This window comes from Aquarana catesbeiana, linkage group LG13, assembly GCF_042186555.1.
Source record: "Aquarana catesbeiana isolate 2022-GZ linkage group LG13, ASM4218655v1, whole genome shotgun sequence".
In the NCBI taxonomy this organism is placed as follows: domain Eukaryota; kingdom Metazoa; phylum Chordata; class Amphibia; order Anura; family Ranidae; genus Aquarana; species Aquarana catesbeiana.
The window spans coordinates 213,922,005-213,946,610 of NC_133336.1; the positions used below are offsets into that span (position 1 = coordinate 213,922,005).

Genomic DNA, 24,606 nt, shown 5'->3' on the forward strand with positions numbered 1-24,606 from the left:
GGGGGGTCACCCACCCCCACTTCCTATCTCCCCCCTCACAAAAAAGATTGTCCAATCAGCAGGGAGAGCTGTTGGAGGAATTCCCCCCTCCCTCCTCACAGCAAATACACATACACATCCCATAATACTTTCTCCCAAGGCAGACAGACACAATAGAACAATGGAATACAGCCACACCACCAAACGACCCAGCAGAGAGCACACCATAGTATGAGACAATATACAATATATACAGTTGTGCTCAAAAGTTTGCATACCCTGGCAGAAATTGTGAATTGTGGCATTAATATTAAAAATATGACTGATCGTGCCAAAAAAATGTTTTGTTTTTTTAAGGATAGTAATCACATGAAGCCATTTATTATCACATTTGTTTTTTGCATCCTTTTTAAATCGTAATGATAACAGAAATCACCCAGATGGCCTGATCAAAAGTTTACATACCCTGGAAGGTTTGGCCTTGTTACAGACACAGAAGGTGGCACACACGGGTTAAAATGGCAATTAAAGGTTAATTTCCAACATTTGTGGCTTTTTAAATCGCAATTAGTGTCTGTGTATAAATAGTCAATGAGTTTGTTAGCTCTCACATGGATGCACTAAGCAGGCTAGACGCTAAGACATGGGGAGCAGAAAAGAACAGTCAAAAGACCTGCGTAACAAGGTAGTGAAACTTTAAAAAATATGCCAGTTAGTACTGTTCAATCACTTAGTAAGGAATATCCCAAGCTTTGAACATCTCAACTGACCGGCCAGGCAAGGAGAGCATTCATCAGAGAAGCAGCCAAGAGGTCCATGGTAACTCTGGAGGAGCTGCAGAGATCCACAGCTCAGGTGGGAGAATCTGTCCACAGGACAACTATTAGTCGTGTTCTCCACAAATCTGCCCTTTATGGAAGAGTGACAAGAAGAAAGCCATTGTTCACACAGGGGTGACCTGTCCGGTGACTTAGCGGCCTGACAAGTCGCGCTCCATTCTCTACAATGGAACCGTTCTAATAGGAGCGACTCAAGTCAAACTCAACTCAAAGGTTCCTGTACTACTTTGGGGCAACTTCAGAGCGGCTTGCATTGACTTCTATACAGAAGTAGTTTTGCAGGTCGGGCTGTACGGGGCGGTTTCAGAGTCGGGCGACTTTAAAGCCCCCCTGTGTGAACCGGCTCTAAAGGGACAAGGACTCCAGAATAAATAAATAAAAAGTAATATCTTTTAACTCTACTCCAGATACTGCATGTAGTTACTTTCTAAAGCAAGTCACACACAATCAACAGCCAAATCGGTGATTGGAGAACCCTCTGAAAAGTCTTTTTGCTGATACCTGACATTCAAAAATCATTATCTAAAAAACATATTGAGGGTTGCATAGCGTTGACTAATTCTAAAGAGGACCTCATAATCTTGATACACAAACTACAAAGATGAAAAAACAGACGTGTAGAATTTTTACCACGAAAGAGTCAAATTTCCAAACTAAATACACTTTTTTATTTCCTGTGGGATACTCTTCTAGGATGGAATCTCGGTGTAATGTAGGCAGGAACCGGGGAAAGATGGGAAAACGATGGTTGATTAAATCTAATGCCGCGTACACACGAGCGGACATTACGGCGGACTTTGCCCGGCGGACTGGATTTCGTCGGACAATTTGATGTGTGTGGGCTCCAGCGGACTTTGTTTTCTCAAAAGTTGGACGGACTTATGCCGCGTACACACGAGCGGACATTACGGCGGACTTTGCCCGGCGGACTGGATTTCGTCGGACAATTCGATGTGTGTGGGCTCCAGCGGACTTTGTTTTCTCAAAAGTTGGACGGACTTAGATTTGAAACTTGTTTAAAATTTATCCGTTGAAATCGAGTCCGGTCGAAAAGTCCGCCGTCTGTATGCTAGTTCGACGGACAAAAAGCCATGCTAGGGCAGCTATTGGCTACTGGCTATGAACTTCCTTGTTTTAGTCCGGTTGTACGTCATCACGTACGAATTCGACGGACTTTGGTGGATTGTGTGTAGGCAAGTCCGTTCATTCAGAAAGTCCGTCGGAAAGTACATCGAAAAGTCTGCCGGGCAAAGTCCGCCGTAATGTCCGCTCGTGTGTACGCGGCATAAGTCTTCCTTCTCTAGGAGCAAAAAGACACCACCTCCGTGGACAGGATCCTGAAGGAGCTGGATGAGAATGGAGATGGGGAGGTGGACTTTCAGGAGTTTGTCATCTTGGTGGCCTCTTTGACCGTGGCCTGCAACACCTTCTTCTGTGAGTCCAGCTGAGGCTCTCCAACCGTTCATTCCACCACCATGGAGGAGACCCTTGTACAAAGACTGACGTCTCAATAAACTAGAAATGTATCCTTTAAATGCTTCTGTGTTTCTGTGTTTCTGCATCAATATATCTATAGAATACCAATGACCATAATCCAATACCAATATTCCTGAGTGTCCGGGTGTCATTGTTCTGGGACCCCCAAGTGTCCAGGTGTCATTGTTCTGGGACCCTCAAGTGTCCGGGTGTCAATGTTCTGGGACCCCCAAGTGTCTGGGTGCCATTGTTCTGGGACCCCCAGGTGTCTGGGTGCCATGGTTCTGGGACCCCAAAGTGTCCAAGTGCCATGGCTCTGGGACCTCCAAGTGACAGGGCTTATAACCTTTTGTTAATTCCCTGTATTCTCTTGGGTTTTTAGATGCATTCTGTTATGTACAGGCCACATTACGGGTTAAAGACAAACATCGGCGTGTGGTGTGACATTGATGTTGACAAACGCAGATAAACAGTTCAATGAGGATGAGATGTACTGTGAGGCCGGCCTGTATTGTGACTATTAGTTTGTTCAGGTAAAGATCACCGATTGTTCAGAACTCGCCTGAGGTCCCGGATCTCCGGCATTCATTATTGGAAGAGCAGGCAGAACAATTCATTAATTCCCAGTAAGTACTGGTTTTATTTATCTTGTGGAATGGAGAACAGGAGCAGGCGGTAGACCTTTGGGTACAGCAAGATGCTCATATAAAGATTTATTGAGCCCGCTTGCCAAAATCATACATCCCGAGTAAAAAACATCCTCATTAGGCTGACGTCATACGGTGTAGTCCCGGTGTAATCCTTGTAGTCCCTATCAGTGAGACGGAGAAGGCTTGTATATCTGCAGGACGGGATGGGGGTGGTCTATCATAGTTACATGATTGAGATTTAGTCATAATAGGCATTGGGGGAACAGAACCAGCACAGTGATCTGTCACATAACAAAAATAGACAGAACCAGAATCTGTACCACAGACCTCATTCTAGTGACTTTAGAAAAGAATACAATTTGCACTTTTTATGAGTTATAACTAGTTTACAGATAAAACCAAAATTGGTTCCAATAACGTTAATGAAAACCTGGTTTCCCAAAGCTCCTGATAGCTAAACAACACTGGTGGAACCGTGTCATATCTTTTTCCCTTTTCTATTCGGTTTTCCATGGACCGGAAAGTGTCAAGACTAGGCCTGGTGGACAGTGGTGGCCAATTATGTTCCCTGTGCCATCCCAGGCACTCTAGGTGCAAATATAAAGCTTCACCTGCCTCAACACTGCACATTTTGGCTTCATTTTTCTTGGGTTCTAGAAGGTCTTGCCCTGGTATTGGGTGTAGCCCAGGTTCAGACTGTGGATGTAGTGGAGACTGCAGGTACAGAGGTGGTGCTGCAGAGAATGGATGGCAGATGGGGATGCCAAGGTGCAAAAGGGACTGCTGCGTAGATTAGTGGAAGTTGCAGGGGGCTACGGAGGTTTAAAGGTCTTACAGTTGTAGAGGAACGCTTCAGTACCTTTTTAGGGGAGCTGCAGGCACAAAAGTTCTAGAGGAACATGGACTCCATGCTCAAGCACTGACACAACGTCCCACTTGATTTCAAATAGAGGATGCAGTCCTGTGATTATGGTTGCCACCTCATCCCTTTAAACCCGAACACAAATTAATTACACAGGTTCTGTGGCTGATTAAGGTGGTAATTAAACTCACTTGTGTAATGTGACAATCCACGCTACCCCAGGAGTTGCAGAAATGAAAAACCAATATATAAAAATATGCAATAAATATTTTAAAAATATATCTGCGATGTTGCTGCAATCTAAAAGAAAACTGGAATATTCAATTTTGTAAATATAAATAAAATAAGTAATAGATGCGCAACCAAAAATGGGAAAAGGGCTAACGTGTACAAAGGACACAAAGACAAAAAAAGGAGACAAAAAAGGTGAAATATGTGCACCTTGGTGATCAAATTGAAGCAAATAAAATAAAATAAAAATATTGTGAATCTGCATACATATATTGACATAAAATAAACCTGTACTGAAACAAAAAGGGAAAAGGGGGAACCTCAGTGCTAGCAAAAACACAAAGAGAAGTCCATGGTGCATTAAATACAGTTCATATGGAAATAGATTATTCCGGTGAAGAGCCCCAATACATCCTTTTCTGCAAATGGTCCCACAGGATTTTCAAAGAATGAAAAAAGGAGGCCGGGTGGCCTCTTACCAGAACTGTAGGACCCCTATTACGGAGGTCTAATAGGCACAGACAGGAGGGAACAGTCAGTCACGGGCGGCAACTTCAAACATCTGTCCGGATCCTCTCATCCACCAGTATAACCAGACTCGAATATGTTCCATGGGACCCACGTTCAGCAAGTAGAAATAGGGGGTTCCAAGGGGTAAGTCAAATGAACAAAAAGGAGGGCTTCATGGTGCAGTAAATTTTAAAAAGTTTTCTTTCATTGTGACGCTGCACATAAACATAGAAAAAAGCAGGCACTTCAGAGCGAAAGAGACCCAGCCGCGGCTTACCCCTTGGAACCCCCTATTTCTACTTGCTGAACGTGGGTCCCATGGAACATATTCGAGTCTGGTTATACTGGTGGATGAGAGGATCCAGAAGGACGTTTGAAGTTGCCGCCCGTGACTGACTGTTCCCTCCTGTCTGTGCCTATTAGACCTCGGTAATAGGGGTCCTACAATTCTGGTAAGAGGCCACCCGGCCTCCTTTTTTCATTCTTTGACTATCCTGTGGGACCATTTGCAGAAAAGGATGTATTGGGGCTCTTCACCGGAATAATCTATTTCCATATAAACTGTATTGAATGCACCATGGACTTCTCTTTGTGTTTTTGCTAGCACTGAGGTTCCCTTTTTTCCCTTTTTGTTTCAGTACAGGTTTATTTTATGTCAATATATGTATGTGGATAGATATTATTTGAGATTCATCCGGACATTCACAATATTTTTATTTTATTTTATTTGCTTCAATTTGATCACCAAGGTGCACATATGTCACCTTTTTTGTCTCCTTTTTTTGTCTTTGTGTCCTTTGTACACGTTAGCCCTTTTCCCATTTTTGGTTGCGCATCTATTACTTTATTTATATTTTAATTAAACTCACTTGGTGCCTTATCTGCATTTATTAGCCTCAGAACCCGTGTAATTCAAAGGTGTTCGGGTTTAAAGGGATGAGATGACAACTCTACCCGTGATATGTCATATGATGCAGCCACCACACTCCAGGTAACACCCAGATGTGGCTGCCGGCAAAAGAAAAGACACCAACACTGGAACACAAGCCAACTGGAAGACAATCAACCCTAACCAAGCTCTCTTATTCTCCTGCTTGTTCTGTAGACCATGGTGTTTAGATGAGCTGTTCGGGTCAAGCATCAGTTCAGCCCCAAACATCGCCCTTTCGGTGTTTGCATGTTCTCCCGCTGAGCACCCCACAATGCACTTGCGTGCCGCACAGTGCGTTTTTAACAGCTCTGATTGGCGGAAGCAATTCACCTAACAAGCGGTCAGGTGCAAGGCTTTTCCCAGTCAGGGCAAAGAGCACTGTGAGAGCTCTGATTGGGCAAAGTTATGACTTTGTCCAATCATGGCTCAGTGCTCATAGTCTCACCCCAAACTATAAACGTTTCCTTCCCGTGGAGATAGAGCCGGGCTCAGTGGTGAGAAGAATGTTTTAGAAAGCTAGTTAGGCCCCTTTCACACTACTGCGACTCCAAAGACACGCAATTTTTACGCGATTTTAGGGAATGCCTGTGTAACTCCCATCAAAGTCTGATCAAAGTAGTGCAGGGACTACTTTGAAGTCGTACTAATATGAATGGTTGTTATTGGAAATCCTGGGGAACGATTTATCATGTGACTTTGCAGTCCCAAGTCGCAGGACAAGTCATTGGAGTGTGGATCACCTGTATAGAGGTATCAGTACAGAGCTGGGTGTGTCCACACAAGGAATATAATACACATAAAGGGGGTGGGGAGAGGAGGGTCTGACCAGATTTCAGTTCATATAAAAGTCTCCTCACACCTGTACCCAGCATAGTGTGTGCCGTCACATCGATCACCATGGTAAGTTATATTACCTATAGAGAGTTTATATTACCCGTCCTCACCCATCATCATTGTGTTCTCTTCTCCCCATCCCCAGACTGCAATCCTCAAACCCACCAACAAAATGTTCTGTCTTCTGATCTTTCTGAGTCTCTTCTCTGCCTACAGCACCAAGGTGAGTACCTACCTTTCCTCATTACCAGGGGGAGTACCTACCTTTCCTCATTACCAAGGTGAGTACCTACCTTTCCTCATTATACAGGGGGAGTACCTACCTTTCCTCATTATACAGGGGGAGTACCTACCTTTCCTCATTATACAGGGGGAGTACCTACCTTTCCTCATTATACAGGGGGAGTACCTACCTTTCCTCATTATACAAGGGGAGTACCTACCTCTCCTCATTACCAGGGGGAGTACCTACCTTTCCTAATTATACAAGGGGAGTACCTACCTTTCCTCATTATACAGGGGGAGTACCTACCCTTCCTCATTATACAGGGGGAGTACCTACCTTTCCTCATTGCGGAGGACAATAATACAATTGTTATTAATAGGAGGCATAGAAAACTGTGACTGTGGGGGAGGGGACATTAGAGTGTAAGCTCCTCTGGTACAGAGACTGATGTGATTGGCTCAGTGATCTCTGTACAGCACTGCGGTATATGTCAGCACTATATAAATGTATAATAATAATATTAGTGGATGGGGAGGTTGGAGATCAGATGATGGAACCTCCTCATATGTTTGTAACTTGTTTTTTAATAAGATCGCAAACGAGGAAGAAAATACGGAAGCTTTGAATGCAAATGAGCTGAAGGAATATCTGAATATTGTAGAGACCCTCAAAGTAAGAAAATCGTTTACATTATAATATGGACCCCCAAGTCATTGTTCTGGGGCCCCCAAGTGTCAGGGAGTCATTGTTCTGGGCCCCCAAGTGTCAGGGTGTCATTGTTCTGGGGCCCCCAAGTGTCAGGGTGTAATTGTTCTGGGGCCCCCAAGTGTCAGGGTGTCATTGTTCTGGGACCCCAAGTGTCAGGGTGTCATTGTTCTGGGCCCCCAAGTGTCAGGGTGTCATTGTTCTGGGCCCCCAAGTGTCAGGGTGTCATTGTTCTGGGGCCCCCAAGTGTCAGGGAGTCATTGTTCTGGGCCCCCAAGTGTCAGGGTGTCATTGTTCTGGGGCCCCCAAGTGTCAGGGTGTAATTGTTCTGGGGCCCCCAAGTGTCAGGGTGTCATTGTTCTGGGACCCCAAGTGTCAGGGTGTCATTGTTCTGGGGCCCCCAAGTGTCAGGGTGTCATTGTTCTGGGACCCCAAGTGTCAGGGTGTCATTGTGCTGGGACCCCCAAGTGTCAGTGTCTCATTGTTCTGGACCCCCAAGTGTCAGTGTCTCATTGTTCTGCACCCCCCAAGTATCAGGGTGTCAATGTTCTGGGGCCCCAAAGTGTCAGGTTGTCATTGTTCTGGTGCCCGAAAGTGTCAGAGTGTCATTGTTCTGGGGCCCCCAAATGTCAGGTTGTCATTGTTCTGCACCCCCCAAGTATCAGGGTGTCAATGTTCTGGGGCCCCAAAGTGTCAGGTTGTCATTGTTCTGGGGCCCCAAAGTGTCAGTGTGTCATTATTCTGGGACCTCCAAGTGTCAGGGTGTCATTGTTCTCAGACCCCCAAGTGTCAGGGTGTCATTGTTCTCAGACCCCCAAGTGTCAGGGTGTCATTGTTCTCAGACCCCCAAGTGTCAGGGTGTCATTGTTCTCAGACCCCCAAGTGTCAGGGTGTCAATGTTCTCAGACCCCCCAAGTGTCAGGGTGTCATTGTTCTGGGGCCCCAAAGTGTCAGGGTGTCATTATTCGAGAGCCCCAAGTGTCATGATGTCATTGTTCTGGGGCCCTCAAGTGTCAGGGTGTCATTGTTCTGGGACCCCAGATGTCAGGGTGTCATTGTTCTTGGACCTCCAAGTGTCAGGGTGTCATTGTTCTGAGACCCCCAAGTGTCAGGATGTCATTTTTCTAGGGGCCCCAAGTGTCAGGGTGTCATTGTTCTGGGACCCCCAAGTGTCAGGATGTCATTTTTCTGGGGACCCCAAGTGTCAACATGTCATTGTTCTGGGGCCCCCATGTGTCAGGGTGTCATTGTTCTGGGACATCCAAGTTTCAGGATGTCATTTTTTGGGGGCCCCCAAGTGTCAGGGTGTCATTGTTCTGGGACCCCCAAGTGTCAGGGTGTCATTGTTCTGGGACCCCCAAGTGTCAGTGTGTCATTGTTCTGGGACTCCCTTGTGTCAGGGTGTCATTGTTCTGGGACCCCCGAGTTTCAGGGTGTCACTGTTTTGGGGCCCCAAGTGTCAGGATGTCATTGTTCTGGGACCCCCTAGTGTAAGAGTGTCATTGTTCTGTAACCCCCAAGTGTCAGTGTGTCATTGTTTTTAGGTCCCCAAGTGTCAGGGTGTCATTGTTCTGGGACCCCAAGTGTCAGGGTGCCATTGTTCTGGGACCCCCAAGTGTCAGTGTGTCATTGTTCTGGGACCCCCAAGTGTCAGGGTGTCATTGTTCTGGGACCCCCAAGTGTCAGGGTGTCATTGTTCTGGGACCCCCAAGTGTCAGGGTGTCATTGTTCTTGGACCCCCAAGTGTCAGGGAGTCATTGTTCTGGGACCCCCAAGTGTCAGGGTGTCATTGTTCTGGGACCCCCAAGTGTCAGGGTGTCATTGTTCTTTGGCCTCCAAGTGTCAGGGTGTCATTGTTCTGGGACCCCCAAGTGTCAGGGTGTCATTGTTCTGTGGCCCCAAGTGTCAGGGTATCATTGTTCTGTGGCCCCAAGTGTCAGGGTGTCATTGTTCTGGGGCCCCAAGTGTCAGGGTGTCATTGTTCTGGGGCCCCAAGTGTCAGGGTGTCATTGTTCTGGGGCCCCAAGTGTCAGGGTGTCATTGTTCTGTGGCCCCAAGTGTCAGGGTGTCATTGTTCTGGGGCCCCAAGTGTCAGGGTGTCAATGATCTGGTGCCCCAAGTGTCAGGGTGTCATTATTCTGTGACCCCTAAGTGTCAGGTTGTCATTGTTCTGCGCTCCCCAAATATCAGGGTGTCATTATTCTGGGGCCCCAAAGTGTCAGGGTGTCATTGTTCTGGGACTCCAAGTGTCAGGTTATCATTGTTCTGGGGCCCCAAAGTGTCAGGGTGTTCTGGGACCTCAAGTGTCAGGGTGTCATTGTTCTGGGGCCCCAAGTGTCAGGGTGTCATTGTTCTGGGGCCCCAAGAGTCAGGGTATCATTGTTCTGTGGCCCCAAGTGTCAGGGTGTCATTGTTCTATGGCCCCAAGTGCCAGGGTATCATTGTTCTGTGGCCCCAAGTGTCAGGGTGTCATTGTTCTGGGACCTCAAGTGTCAGGGTGTCATTGTTCTGGGGCCCCAAGTGTCAGGGTATCATTGTTCTGTGGCCCCAAGTGTCAGGGTGTCAATGGTCTGGTGCCCCAAGTGTCAGGGTGTCATTTTTCTGGGACCCCCAAGTGTCAGGGTGTCATTGTTCTCAGACCCCCAAGTGTCAGGGTGTCATTTTTCTCGGACCCCCAAGTGTCAGGGTATCATTGTTCTCGGACCCCCAAGTGTCAGGATGTCATTGTTCTGCACCCCCTTAAGTGTCAGGTTGTCATTGTTCTGGGGCCCCCAAGTGTCATGTTGTCATTGTTCTGGGGAACCCAAGTGTCAGGGTGTCATTGTTCTGAACCCCCCCAAGTGTCATGTTGTCATTGTTCTGGGGACCCCAAGTGTCAGGGTGTCATTGTTCTGGGACCCCCAAGTGTCAGTGTGTCATTGTTCTTAGGCCCCCGAGTGTCATTGTTCTGGGACCCCCAAGTGTCAGTGTGTCATTGTTCTGGGATTCCCTTGTGTCAGGGTGTCATTGTTCTGGGACCCCCGAGTTTCAGGGTGTCATTATTTTGGGGCCCCCAAGTATCAGGGTGTCACTGTTTTGGGGCCCCAAGTGTCAGGATGTCATTGTTCTGGGACCCCCAAGTGTCATGTTATCATTGTTCTGGGGCCCCCAAGTGTCATAGTGTCATTGTTTTTAGGTCACATAAACAAATATATATAATGTTAAGTGCAAAAGTAGAAAAATTAAATGTGAATAGCAGTTAATGAAAATCCACCATAATGTCCCAATGAAGTAAGAGCTCAATATAGTATATAAAGAACTCCAATTCGCCCAAAAAGTGCAAAAACAAAAAGTCCAAGTGATAATGCGATTAGTGACATCAGAGGAGGGTCCACCACCCGAGATAGAAGGGGTTGCTCCTTACCAGATGGCCATGACTCCCCACTACAGAGGGTCACAGCAAGCAGATAAGATTGTAACACAGAGATTAGAGACTTCTATCAGCATCCACCAGGGGACGCCTCACCGCCAGTCACTCCAGCAAAGCCAATGGCAGGGATACACCATAGAATAAAAAGGAGCTCACATAGTGTAAAACCATCGAGAATTTATTTAAAATCAAATAGCAAAATGAACACTTACAAAACGTCTGTAGATAAAAAGCCTTAAGTCCGGTTCCTTGGCCACAGGAGCACGGACAAACCCGTCCTACTGGAATGCAACACTGTTTGGGGGTGACGTCAGCGCGTCGTCTGGCTCCGCCCTACGCGTTTCGTGACACTCCTCACGTCTTCCAGGGGCACAGGCGGCGCGCTGCGTCACCACCTTAAATAATCCTAAAATAAAACCAAGCCTCACTTTGGATCGCTATGCGCTGTGAGTCACCCAGGACACCTCAGAGACTTCCGGCATCCGGATGCGCTTCACAGCGCAAGCCATCAACAAAGGCTGTGCTGTTCCAATGGTCTATGGAGACCAATACTTATATTTAAACAAAGATCACATCTGAATAACAAATCCATAAGCAAACAATGTATGCGCACACAACACACTCAATACATGTACGTAGCCAGGTGTGGAGCGCATGGAACAGATAGACTCTTCCTGCATAGAGTGATATTAGTGCATTGGTAATGTGTGACTAGAAAGATAAATGACGATCTGACCCATTTAAGAGCTGGCAAAATTTGTTCAACAAACTAAAGACAAACTAATGAGAGGCGGATTAGGGATATAAATGACTATATTCCGCCGCCTACCTAGAAGCAAACTTATTTCAGAAACCGGAAATTGAATAAATGGTGGATGGTAGTCTCCAGCTCACATTCCACATAGGTGCAAGAGCGCCATCTATTGGTTGGATCCCAAGCCATACTCAGAAGACCAAGCTTTTGTTCAGCAACCCTAATCTTGCCTTCAAAGCTGTGGCAATGTCTGATGTATAGGTTGGTGCTGTGGAGGAAAAAAAAAGGGTTCTGGGGGACTTTTATCCTTTAATAATGCCATGAATACATGACAGAAAATTTCACCCCACTGGGTGTGAGTGTTACAAAAACCGGAAGTGAAATATTTCATCGGCTGTGGTCTCCATCTGATTGTCCCCACCACTACTCGATAGCGCCACATAGTGGATAAATTAAAAATTGCCAAAACTTCTCATGTAATGGGTCAAGTCACCATACAATCTCCACCGTGCTTACAGTAACATCCAATATATATTTTGAGGATCACAAAATTAACGGAACCCAAAAATGTGAAAAACTAAATATAAAACTAAGAAAATAAAAACGCGAATGAATGTAAAGGGAAGGAATGAGAACTAGATTAAACTCATATGAACCAGCCAAAATTTGGAAAGAAAGGCTAATGAGAGCTGTCAGTACCCCAAGGGTGGTCCAAAGTATAAGGACATATAAATATGACATCCACTTTGGCACTGCGGATATAGACAACTAAAAGCTCTAGGAGTTGTTGATAAATGCATTTACATCTATATCTACATTTAACCCGAAGGGGGCATAAGTTCTTAATCTGTAAATCCAGGACATTTCGCATTTGGAGATTTCCCTCACAAGCGAACTCCCTCTCCAATGTGGTTTGTATTTGTCGATGCCAACATACAAAGTGTTGGAGGGGTCCCTACCATGGACTTCATCGAAATGTCTCGACACAGGGTGCTTATCAAAGCCCCTGCGGATATTACTAATATGTTCGGTCAGTCTGATCTTAAGAGCCCTCTTGGTCCTGCCCACATATTGTAATCCGCAGGGGCATTGTATAAGGTAAACAACCCCCTCGGATGTACATGTTATAAATGGTTTAACTTGATATGCCCGTGAGGTGCTGGTGGACGTGAACTGACAGATTTTCCTTCCCCCACAACTGTTAAGGGAGCAAACCTGGCAGTTCCGGCATTTGTAATATCCCACAAGATCATGAAAAAAAGATCTGTTGATAATGGGTGGATCCTGTACTGTTGGAGCAATTCTGTTCCCCAATGTGGACGCACCTTTAAAGACAACCCGAGGGTTTTTGGGTAAAACTGAACTGAGAACTGGGTCTGTAGTCAAGATGTGCCAATGTTTCTTTATTAAACCCTTAATCTGGCGATGTTGGGTGGAGAATGTGGTGATAAAAGGTAAATTGAAATCACCATTAGCCCCCTGGCATTGGCCTGTTCCCAATAGTAGGGATCTATCTTTATCTCTTACTGCAGCCAACGCTCTCGATAGTACAGCTTGATCATAACCCTTCTCAATGAACCTCTCAGTTAAAATGGTTGCCTGGTTGTTGAAGGTCTCAATTTCGGTGCAGTTACGTCGAAGACGTGTGTACTGCTCCAAAGGGACCGCTCTCAACCATGGTTCGTAATGACAACTGTCCAGGGGGATGAATGAGTTTTTATCAGTTGCCTTGAAATGAGTGGACTTCACCAGTTTGTCTCCATGGACCCTTATCTTAAGGTCAAGGAAACTGATCTCCACTGGGCTGGTTTCAAAACTCAATTTGATACCCCTGTCATTCTCATTAAGAAAGGCCATGAACTTCACAAGTTCTGCTTCACTGCCATCCCATAGGAGGAGGACGTCGTCAATATACCTGGCCCACATGACCACCTGTGGTCTTTCCCAGGCCTTGACGACGTCCTTCTCCCACTTGGCCATAAATAAATTGGCCAAGCTGGGGGCATACTTCGCCCCCATAGCCACACCCCTATCTTGGCGAAAAAACTGTTGGTCAAACCAAAAATAGTTATGGCTCGCGGCGTAATTAAGAAGCTCCATGATGAAATTTCTTTGGGGTGGAACAAGACCAGAGTCCCTAGTTAGGTACATGTCCACTGCCTCTAGTCCTAAATCGTGAGGTATAATGGTATAGAGTGAGGTCACGTCTGCTGTGACCAACCGTGTACCTGGCTTCCATACAATATGAGACAACATGTTTATTACTTGTGTGGTGTCCTTCACAAAGGATGGAATTTTTTGGACCAGGGGTTGCAAAAAGTGGTCTATATACTTACCCACCCGGGATGTGATCGAATCAATACCACTGACAATCGGCCGTCCCGGGGGGCAAGTGAGGCTCTTATGGACTTTAGGGAGGTAGTAGATTGCCGGAGTGCGAGGAGCCTTCGGCACCAAGAAGAACTTCTCCTTCTTGTCGAGGATCCCCTGGCGATATCCCCTGTCCACAATCACCTCCAGTTCTCTTTTATATTTGACCACAGGATCCCTAGTGAGGGGAGTGTACATGTCCAGGTCGTCCACGATGCGGTGCATCTCCTTCAGATAGTCACTACGATCGAGGATAACTATCCCCCCGCCTTTATCTGCGGGGCGGATGACCAGAGATTTGTTGTTACATAGAGACTCTAGACCTGATTCTAGATTCCTACACATTTTTATTTTATTCACCTTGATTTGTTCCAAGTCCCTTAATAAAACTTCTTTAAATGTTTTAATGGCTGGAGCCAAGGAGCATGGGGGATTGAAAAGTGAGGCATTGGCAAGGCCAGAGTGTCTAAAGCCGGAGCCATCACCAACAACACTAGTGACTGGATTGTTTAACATATACCTTTTAATATTGATTTTGCGTATATATTTGTGTATGTCCATATATGTTTGAAATTTGCTCAGGCTCCTCGGCGGAGCAAACTTCAAACCCTTATCCAATAACTGTAGTTCAGAATCAGTCAATGTTTGTTTACTTAAATTGAACACACCAGTCCCTATGGTCGCCTTCTTTTTGGTTGATTGAATCCGCCTCCCCCCTCTGACTCCTCTTTTCGTTCTCCTGGCCTTTTTTGACCCTGGTTGATCCTGGGAAAACCCCAATTGGGGTTACCCTGTGCCCCTTGTGTTGGTGGGGCAGGGTTCAATCTGGGTTGTTCATAGCCACCTTCATGTCTTGAGGGGTAATGGGATTCCCCATTCCTCTCAACTTCATTATAGATGGGTGCGTGGAGAGGTTGGTTATAGAAACCAGGAGCCTCAGAATCCGAAAGGGGAAAGAACCGATTCCGGGTAGGGATATTAGACCCAAAATCTCCATTGCGAACTGGGTAATGAGTGTAATTGTTATAATTGGGGCCAGATTGGTGTTGAAAAGCACCTGATCTTTGTCCACCCATCGGGATGCCCCACGGACGTGGGGAATTGGCCCTCTGATGGTTGGGCTGATTAGAGTAGTTAACGTCATAATAATTGTTGGATGTATTAGGGGGCATGTCTGAATAGGACTGCATAGATGTAGGCCTAAGGGGTTTTTTTTCCTCCACAGCACCAACCTATACATCAGACATTGCCACAGCTTTGAAGGCAAGATTAGGGTTGCTGAACAAAAGCTTAGTCCTCTGAGTATGGCTTGGGATCCAACCAATAGATGGCGCTCTTGCACCTATGTGGAATGTGAGCTGGAGACTACCATCCACCATTTATTCAATTTCCGGTTTCTGAAATAAGTTTGCTTCTAGGTAGGCGGCGGAATATAGTCATTTATATCCCTAATCCGCCTCTCATTAGTTTGTCTTTAGTTTGTTGAACAAATTTTGCCAGCTCTCGAGTTTAAATGGGTCAGATCGTCATTTATCTTTCTAGTCACACATTACCAATGCACTAATATCACTCTATGCAGGAAGAGTCTATCTGTTCCATGCGCTCCACACCTGGCTACGTACATGTATTGAGTGTGTTGTGTGCGCATACATTGTTTGCTTATGGATTTGTTATTCAGATGTGATCTTTGTTTAAATATAAGTATTGGTCTCCATAGACCATTGGAACAGCACAGCCTTTGTTGATGGCTTGCGCTGTGAAGCGCATCCGGATGCCGGAAGTCTCTGAGGCGTCCTGGGTGACTCACAGCGCAGTTCTCAGTTCAGTTTTACCCAAAAACCCTCGGGTTGTCTTTAAAGGTGCGTCCACATTGGGGAACAGAATTGCTCCAACAGTACAGGATCCACCCATTATCAACAGATCTTTTTTTCATGATCTTGTGGGATATTACAAATGCCGGAACTGCCAGGTTTGCTCCCTTAACAGTTGTGGGGGAAGGAAAATCTGTCAGTTCACGTCCACCAGCACCTCACGGGCATATCAAGTTAAACCATTTATAACATGTACATCCGAGGGGGTTGTTTACCTTATACAATGCCCCTGCGGATTACAATATGTGGGCAGGACCAAGAGGGCTCTTAAGATCAGACTGACCGAACATATTAGTAATATCCGCAGGGGCTTTGATAAGCACCCTGTGTCGAGACATTTCGATGAAGTCCATGGTAGGGACCCCTCCAACACTTTGTATGTTGGGATCGACAAATACAAACCACATTGGAGAGGGAGTTCGCTTGTGAGGGAAATCTCCAAATGCGAAATGTCCTGGATTTACAGATTAAGAACTTATGCCCCCTTCGGGTTAAATGTAGATATAGATGTAAATGCATTTATCAACAACTCCTAGAGCTTTTAGTTGTCTATATCCGCAGTGCCAAAGTGGATGTCATATTTATATGTCCTTATACTTTGGACCACCCTTGGGGTACTGACAGCTCTCATTAGCCTTTCTTTCCAAATTTTGGCTGGTTCATATGAGTTTAATCTAGTTCTCATTCCTTCCCTTTACATTCATTCGCGTTTTTATTTTCTTAGTTTTATATTTAGTTTTTCACATTTTTGGGTTCCGTTAATTTTGTGATCCTCAAAATATATATTGGATGTTACTGTAAGCACGGTGGAGATTGTATGGTGACTTGACCCATTAGATGAGAAGTTTTGGCAATTTTTAATTTATCCACTATGTGGCGCTATCGAGTAGTGGTGGGGACAATCAGATGGAGACCACAGCCGATGAAATATTTCACTTCCGGTTTTTGTAACACTCACACCCAGTGGGGTGAAATTTTCTGTCATGTATTCATGGCATTATTAAAGGATAAAAGTCCCCCAGAACCCTTTTTTTTTCCTCCACAGCACCAACCTATACATCAGACATTGCCACAACTTTGAAGGCAAGATTAGGGTTGCTGAACAAAAGCTTGGTCTTCTGAGTATGGCTTGGGATCCAACCAATAGATGGCGCTCTTGCACCTATGTGGAATGTGAGCTGGAGACTACCATCCACCATTTATTCAATTTCCGGTTTCTGAAATAAGTTTGCTTCTAGGTAGGCGGCGGAATATAGTCATTTATATCCCTAATCCGCCTCTCATTAGTTTGTCTTTAGTTTGTTGAACAAATTTTGCCAGCTCTTAAATGGGTCAGATCGTCATTTATCTTTCTAGTCACACATTACCAATACACTAATATCACTCTATGCAGGAAGAGTCTATCTGTTCCATGCGCTCCACACCTGGCTACGTACATGTATTGAGTGTGTTGTGTGCGCATACATTGTTTGCTTATGGATTTGTTATTCAGATGTGATCTTTGTTTAAATATAAGTATTGGTCTCCATAGACCATTGGAACAGCACAGCCTTTGTTGATGGCTTGCGCTGTGAAGCGCATCCGGATGCCGGAAGTCTCTGAGGCGTCCTGGGTGACTCACAGCGCATAGCGATCCAAAGTGAGGCTTGGTTTTATTTTAGGATTATTTAAGGTGGTGACGCAGCGCGCCGCCTGTGCCCCTGGAAGACGTGATGATGTCAAGAAACGCGTAGGGCGGAGCCAGACGACGCGCTGACGTCACCCCCAAACAGTGTTGCATTCCAGTAGGACGGGTTTGTCCGTGCTCCTGTGGCCAAGGAACCGGACTTAAGGCTTTTTATCTACAGACGTTTTGTAAGTGTTCATTTTGCTATTTGATTTTAAATAAATTCTCGATGGTTTTACACTATGTGAGCTCCTTTTTATTCTATGGTGTATCCCTGCCATTGGCTTTGCTGGAGTGACTGGCGGTGAGGCGACCCCTGGTGGATGCTGATAGAAGTCTCTAATCTCTGTGTTACAATCTTATCTGCTTGCTGTGACCCTCTGTAGTGGGGAGTCATGGCCATCTGGTAAGGAGCAACCCCTTCTATCTCGGGTGGTGGACCCTCCTCTGATGTCACTAATCGCATTATCACTTGGACTTTTTGTTTTTGCACTTTTTGGGCGAATTGGAGTTCTTTATATACTATATTGAGCTCTTACTTCATTGGGACATTATGGTGGATTTTCATTAACTGCTATTCACATTTAATTTTTCTACTTTTGCACTTAACATTATATATATTTGTTTATGTTATCTTGTACATGCATTAGCGCAATTCCTTTTATTTTTTATGTTTTCCCACAATTGATGTTTATTGTTAGGATTGCAGCTTTTCAACGATTCATTGTTTATTTGGTCTATAGCGCAGTTTTATTCTCTTTTTTTCTATTGTTTTTAGGTCCCCAAGTGTCAGGGTGTCATTGTTATGGGACCCCCAAGTGTCAGTGTATCATTGTTCTGGGACCCCAAGTGTCAGGGTGCCATTGTTCTTGGACCCCCAAGTGTCAGGGTGTCATTGTTCTGGGACCCCCAAGTGTCAGGGTGTCATTGTTCTGGGACCCCCAAGTGTCAGGGCGTCATTGTTCTGGGACCCCCAAGAGTCAGGGTGTCATTGTTCTTGGACCCCCAAGTGTCAGGGTGTCATTGTTCTGGGACCCCCAAATGTCAGGGTGTCATTGTTCTGGGACCCCCAAGTGTCAGGGTGTCATTGTTCTGGGACCCCCAAGTGTCAGGGTGTCATTGTTCTGAGACTCCCAAGTGTCAGGGTGTCATTGTTCTTTGGCCTCCAAGTGTCAGGATGTCATTTATTGGGGGGCCCCAAGTGTCAGGATGTCATTGTTTTGGGACCCCCAAGTGTCAAGGTGTCATTGTTCTGGGACCCCCAAGTGTCAGGGTGTCATTGTTCTGGGACCCCCAAGTGTCAGGGTGTCATTGTTCTGGGACCCCCAAGTATCAGGGTGTCATTGTTCTGGAACCCCCAAGTGTCAGGATGTCATTTTTCTGGGGGCCCGAAGTGTCAGGATGTCATTGTTTTGGGACCCCCAAGTGTCAGGGTGTCATTGTTCTGGAACCCCCAAGTGTCAGGCTGTCATTGTTCTGGGGCCCCCAAGTGTCAGGGTGTCATTGTTCTGAGGCCCCCAAGTGTCAGGGTGTCATTGTTCTGGGACCCCCCAAGTGTCAGGGTGTCATTGTTCTGGAACCCCCAAGTGTCAGGCTGTCATTGTTCTGGGACCCCCAAGTGTCAGGGTGTCATTGTTCTGGGGCCCCCAAGTGTCAGGGTGTCATTGTTCTGAGGCCCCCAAGTGTCAGGGTGTCATTGTTCTGGGACCCCCCAAGTGTCAGGGTGTCATTGTTCTGAGGCCCCCAAGTGTCAGAATGTCATTTTTCTGGGGGCCCCAAATGTCAGGATGTCATTGTTCTGGGGCCTCCAAGTGTCAGGGTGTCATTGTTCTCGGACCCCCAAGTGTCAGGGTGTCATTGTTCTTGGACCCCAAGTGTCAGGGTGTCATTGTTCTGGGACTTCCAAATGTCAGGATGTCATTGTTTTGGGACCCCCAAGTGTCAGGGTGTCATTGTTCTGGGACCCCCAAGTGTCAAGGTGTCATTGTTCTGGGACCCCCAAGTGTCAGGGTGTCATTGTTCTGGGACCCCCAAGTATTAGGGTGTCATTGTTCTGGGACCCCCAAGTGTCAGGGTGTCATTGTTCTTGGACCCCCAAGTGTCAGGGTGTCATTGTTCTGGGACCCCCAAGTGTCAAGGTGTCACTGTTCTGCGCCCCCCAAGTGTCAATTTATCATTGTTCTGGGACCCCAAGTGTCAGGGTGCTATTGTTCTGGGACCCCCAAGTGTCAGGATGTCATTTTTCTGGGGGCCCGAAGTGTCAGGATGTCATTGTTTTGGGACCCCCAAGTGTCAGGATGTCATTGTTCTGGGACCCAAAGTGTCAGGCTGTCATTGTTCTGGGGCCCCCAAGTGTCAGGGTGTCATTGTTCTGAGGCTCCCAAGTGTCAGGGTGTCATTGTTCTCGGACCCCCAAGTGTCAGCGTGTCATTGTTCTGGGGCCCCCAAGTGTCAGGGTGTCATTGTTCTGGGACTCCCAAATGTCAGGATGTCATTGTTTTGGGACCCCCAAGTGTCAGTGTGTTATTGTTCTGGGACCCCCATGTGTCAGGGTGTCATTGTTCTGAGACCCCCAAGTTTCAGGGTGTCATTTTTTTGGGGCCCCCAAGTATCAGGGTGTCATTTTTTGGGGGCCCCAAGTGTCAGAATGTCATTGTTCTGGGACCCCCAAGTGTCATGTTGTCATTGTTCTGGGGCCTCCAAGTATAAGAGTGTCATTGTTCTGTAACCCCCAAGTGTCAGAATGTCATTGTTCTGCGCCTCCCAAGTATCAGGGTGTCATTGTTCTGGGACCCCAAGTGTCAGGGTGTCATTGTTCTGGGACCTTCAAGTGTCAGGGTGTCATTATTCTGGGGCCCCCAAGTGTCAGGGTGTCATTTTTCTTGGGCACCCAAGTGTCAGGATGTCATTTTTCTGGGGGTCCCAAGTGTCAGATGTCATTGTTCTGGGACCCCCAAGTGTCAGGGTGTCATTGTTCTGGGACCCCCAAGCGTCAGGGTGTCATTGTTCTGGGACCCCCAAGTGTCAGGATGTCATTTTTCTGGGGGTCCCAAGTGTTGGATGTCATTGTTTTGAGACCCCCAAGTGTCAGGGTGTCATTGTTCTGGGACCCCCAAGTGTCAGGGTGTCATTGTTCTGGGACTCCCAAGTGTCAGGGTGTCATTGTTCTGGGACCCCCAAGTGTTAGGGTGTCATTGTTCTGGGGCCCCCAAGTGTCAGGGTGCCATTGCTCTGGGGCCCCAGGTGAACTCTTCAGCAGAGAAGCCCCCTTTTTATGTTGCAGTTCCCAGGCTGGATGGATGAAAAGAGTGCAATGTAACGTTGTGTATTCAGTATATTGAAGGAATGATACTTTGTGTCTTCTCATGGTCAGGAGGAGTTGTATTTTGTTCAGAGTATTTTGGAATCTTTGGATGAAAACCGAGATGGAGAATTACAATACAGCGAATTTGTGAGGCTTCCGATGAAACACCTCAACACCAAAAGTGAGGCCGGCTTCGGAAGGTGCTGCTACGTCTCCCGGCAAAAACCAAATCCACTGTATAAAATATAAAGGAATAAAAATTAATAATGAATGAAAATTACAAATTCAATAAAGGAGAACTAAAGGCAAAACATTTTCTGTTATGTTTTTGGATAAAATAAGGGGGAGGGACTACATCCTATTGGTAAGATTTCCCTTCACTTCCTGTTCCATATCCAAAACAGGATGTGAGAGAATATCCTCGGTGGCCCCATTGGAAGATTTCCCCTCTATTCCTGTTCTGGTGACAACCCAAAATTTTGCGAAGTTACTATCAATGATCATGGTCACCAGGGCAAATATAGAGGAGGAATCTCCCTAATGGGGAAGACCATTCTCAGCTCTCACAGAAAGATTCCTTTCAGCGAGACCATACACTATGTAATCTGATTGTACAACTTTTGGGTCTTTGAATAACCATCTTTGTGGTGGCCGGTCCTCTTCTCACGATTACAGGGAGGAGTAATTATCAACTTATTGTGAGTGAACTTTGTGAAAGGTCAGGAAGATGTCCCCCCGCCCCCCCAGGCCATTGATAGAAAGTTCAATCATCATATAATTATAATTATTATTTCCAGAGGGTGAGATCGGGGAGATTGAATGACAACCGACTCTCAGTTCTGAAATCTGAAACCCTCATTTAATCTTCTTGTAACATTGTGACGTTAAAATCCACCAACATCACATGGAGATTTATTACCAATCATACCGAAATAATTTCCGGTAGTTGGGGGAACTCTGGAACCTTCTATGTGGTGCAGTTTTGGCAGAAGGACCTGCAGCCATAGACCATAATTGGTCACTCTTGTTATTTTGGTGTTTACTCGGGGAGTTACTGTGGATCTTTTGTTTGCCTGTTTATTTAAAGGGTACAATACTAACCATATCTTTCTGATCTGATCCATCCTCACTGCGAGGATTCCCTGTCCTATAGACATACTCATCATCCTGACCTATTCTGTGTCTGCATTCACATTTATTTAGTAAAGGACATGGGCGGCTCATTTCACCTCAAATTGAGATTTGGGGGGTAAATTGTTCATTATTCTTAAATTTGGATGTATCTGAATTTCCAAATTACAATAATTAATTAATTTAAACGAATATGACGAACCGAAATTTCTGACGAAATCCAAATTCAAATAGTTATCGAATTACCAAAGAGAATAGAAAATAAAGGAATAGAAAAAAATTGAATAGAAAAAAAGGGGACAGAATAGCAAATAAAAGAATAGAGTAAAACAGACTAAAATAGAATAGGAAATAAAGGAATAGAACAGAATAAAATAGAATATAACTGTAACGAAACGTTCCACACTCCGCTTGAGTGCTTTTGTTCTTTACCGCTTCCTCCCAGTCTGAATATAGATATGAGATATTCCAACCGCTGACAACCAAGAACTAGTCAGTACTCGTTTAGCTGCTGAACATTATTATTATTATTATTAATATTATTATACAGGATTTATATATCACCAACAGTTTGCACAGCGCTTAACAAAATGAAGGCAGACATTACAGTTACATTACAATTTGGTACAAGAGGAATCAGAGGGCCCTGCTCACTAGAGCTTACAATCTAGGAGGGGGGTCAATTGATACAAAAGGTAATATCTGTGGGGGATGAGCTGATGGGGAAAGTGAAACAGTGTATTAGTTAGAAGCAGCATAGGCTTCTTTAAAGAGAAGGGTTTTCAGGGATCGTCTAAAGATGGATAGATTAGGGGACAGTCGTACAGATTGGGGTAGGGAGTTCCAAAGGATGCGAGAAGCTCTGGAGAAATCCTGAACATGAACTGTTTATTGAAACACGGGTACACAGAGGTAACACTCGGGACAATCTCCCCTCCCTTTGCATTCAGGGCAGGGTAGACTGTCCAATCAGCAGGGAGAGCTGTTGGAGGAATTCCCCCCTCCCTCCTCACAGCAAATACACATACACATCCCATAATACTTTCTCCCAAGGCAGACAGACACAATAGAACAATGGAATACAGCCACACCCCCAAACGACCCAGCAGAGAGCACACCATAGTATGAGACAATATACAATATATACAGTTGTGCTCAAATGTTTGCATACCCTGGCAGAAATTGTGAAATTCTGGCATTAATATGGTAAATATGACTGATCGTGGCAAAAAAATGTTTTTGTTTTTTTTTAAGTACAGTAATCACATGAAGCCATTTATTATCACATTAGTTTTTTGGATCCTTTTTAAATCCTAATGATAACAGAAATCACCCAGATGGCCTGATCAAAAGTTTACATACCCTGGAACTTTTGGCCTTGTTACAGACACAGAAGGTGGCACACACAGGTTAAAAATGTCAATTAAAGGTTAATTTCCCCACATTTGTGGCTTTTTAAATCGAAATTAGTGTCTGTGTATAAATTGTCAATTAATTTGTTAGCTCTCACATGGATGCACTAAGCAGGCTAGACACTAAGCCATGGGGAGCAGAAAAGAACAGTCAAAAGACCTGCGTAACAAGGTTGTGAAACTTTACAAAGATGGAAAAGGATATAAAAAGATATCCAAAGCCTTGAATATGCCAGTCAGTACTGTTCAATCACTTAAGAAGTGGAACATTTGGGGATCTCTTGATACCAAGCCAAGGTCAGGTAGATCAAGAATTAAGAAACATTTCAGCCACAACTGCCACAGGAACTGTTCAGAATACAAAGAAAAAACCCACAGGTAACCTCAGGAGAAATACAGGCTGACCCTCTACATATCCCCCCTGTTCCAGGCCAGGGGTCTGGACACCACGAATCAAATGGAAATAGACCCGCATTCTGATGTACCTTTCCTGATCTATGTACCACTACAAACTTGAAGTCCTGTAGAGCAAGGAACCACCGGGTGATTCTGGAGTTTTTGTCTTTATTTTGGGCCATCCACATAAAGGGTGCATGATCTGAAACTAACTTGAAGGGTCCGCCCAACAAGTAGTAGCGGAGTGTATCCAAAGCCCATTTTATTGCAAGACCAGTGGCGTACTAAGTGGGGGGCGAGCTGTCCTGGGTGCCACACACTGGGGGGGGTTTCAGGCCAGTGCCCCCTCTCTGCGACTGAAGTGGAGACAGCGGGCATTTGGTACATTATGGGTCTGAAGGGGGAGGTCTGCATTGTAGGGGGGTTCTGCACTGTAGTGTGGGTCTGTATTGTAGGGGGGTTTGCTCTGTAGGGGGGTCTGCACTGTAGGGGGGTCTTTATTGTAGGGGGTTCTGTATTATAGGGGAAGTTCTGTACTGTAGAGGGTCTGTACTGTAGGGGGGTCTGTAAGGAGGGTCTTTACTGTAGGGGGTCTGCACTGTAGGGGGGTTCTGTACTGAATGGGAGGGTGTCTGCACTTTAGGGGGGTCTGCACTGTAGTGGGGTCTGTCTAACATGCAGGGGGTCCAGAGCTGTTAGGGGGTGTCTGTGTAACATACAGGTGTCCAGAGATGTGGGGCCTGTGTGATGTAAAGGGGTCCAGAGGTGTAGGGGGCTGTGTAATGTAAAGGGGTCCAGAGGTGCAGGGGGCTGTGTAATGTAAAGGGGTCCATAGGTACAAGGGCTGTGTAATGTAAAGGGGTCCAGAGGTGCAGGGTGCTGTGTAATGTAAATGGGTCCAGAGGTGCAGGATGCTGTGTAATGTAAAGGGTTCCAGAGGTGCAGGGTGATGTGTATTTTAAAGGGGTCCAGAGGTGCAGTGTGCTGTGTGATGTAAAGGGGTCTAGAGGTACAAGGGCTGTGTAATGTAAAAGGGTCCAGAAGTGCAGG

The 24,606-nt window shown here is 45.8% G+C and overlaps 1 protein-coding gene across 1 annotated transcript in view; it reads left to right on the plus strand.

Annotated features, from left to right (window-relative positions):
* Positions 1 to 6,353: 6,353 nt before the first annotated feature.
* The window catches only part of LOC141116378 (protein S100-A1-like), a 268,186-nt gene continuing 249,933 nt past the window's right edge, over positions 6,354 to 24,606 (plus strand). Inside the window, exons 1-2 of the mRNA XM_073608624.1 lie at positions 6,354 to 6,378; positions 6,458 to 6,535. Coding sequence (XP_073464725.1) covers positions 6,376 to 6,378; positions 6,458 to 6,535 — 81 coding nt within the window. The 5' untranslated portion in view covers positions 6,354 to 6,375. The remainder of the gene's footprint in view (positions 6,379 to 6,457; positions 6,536 to 24,606) is intronic.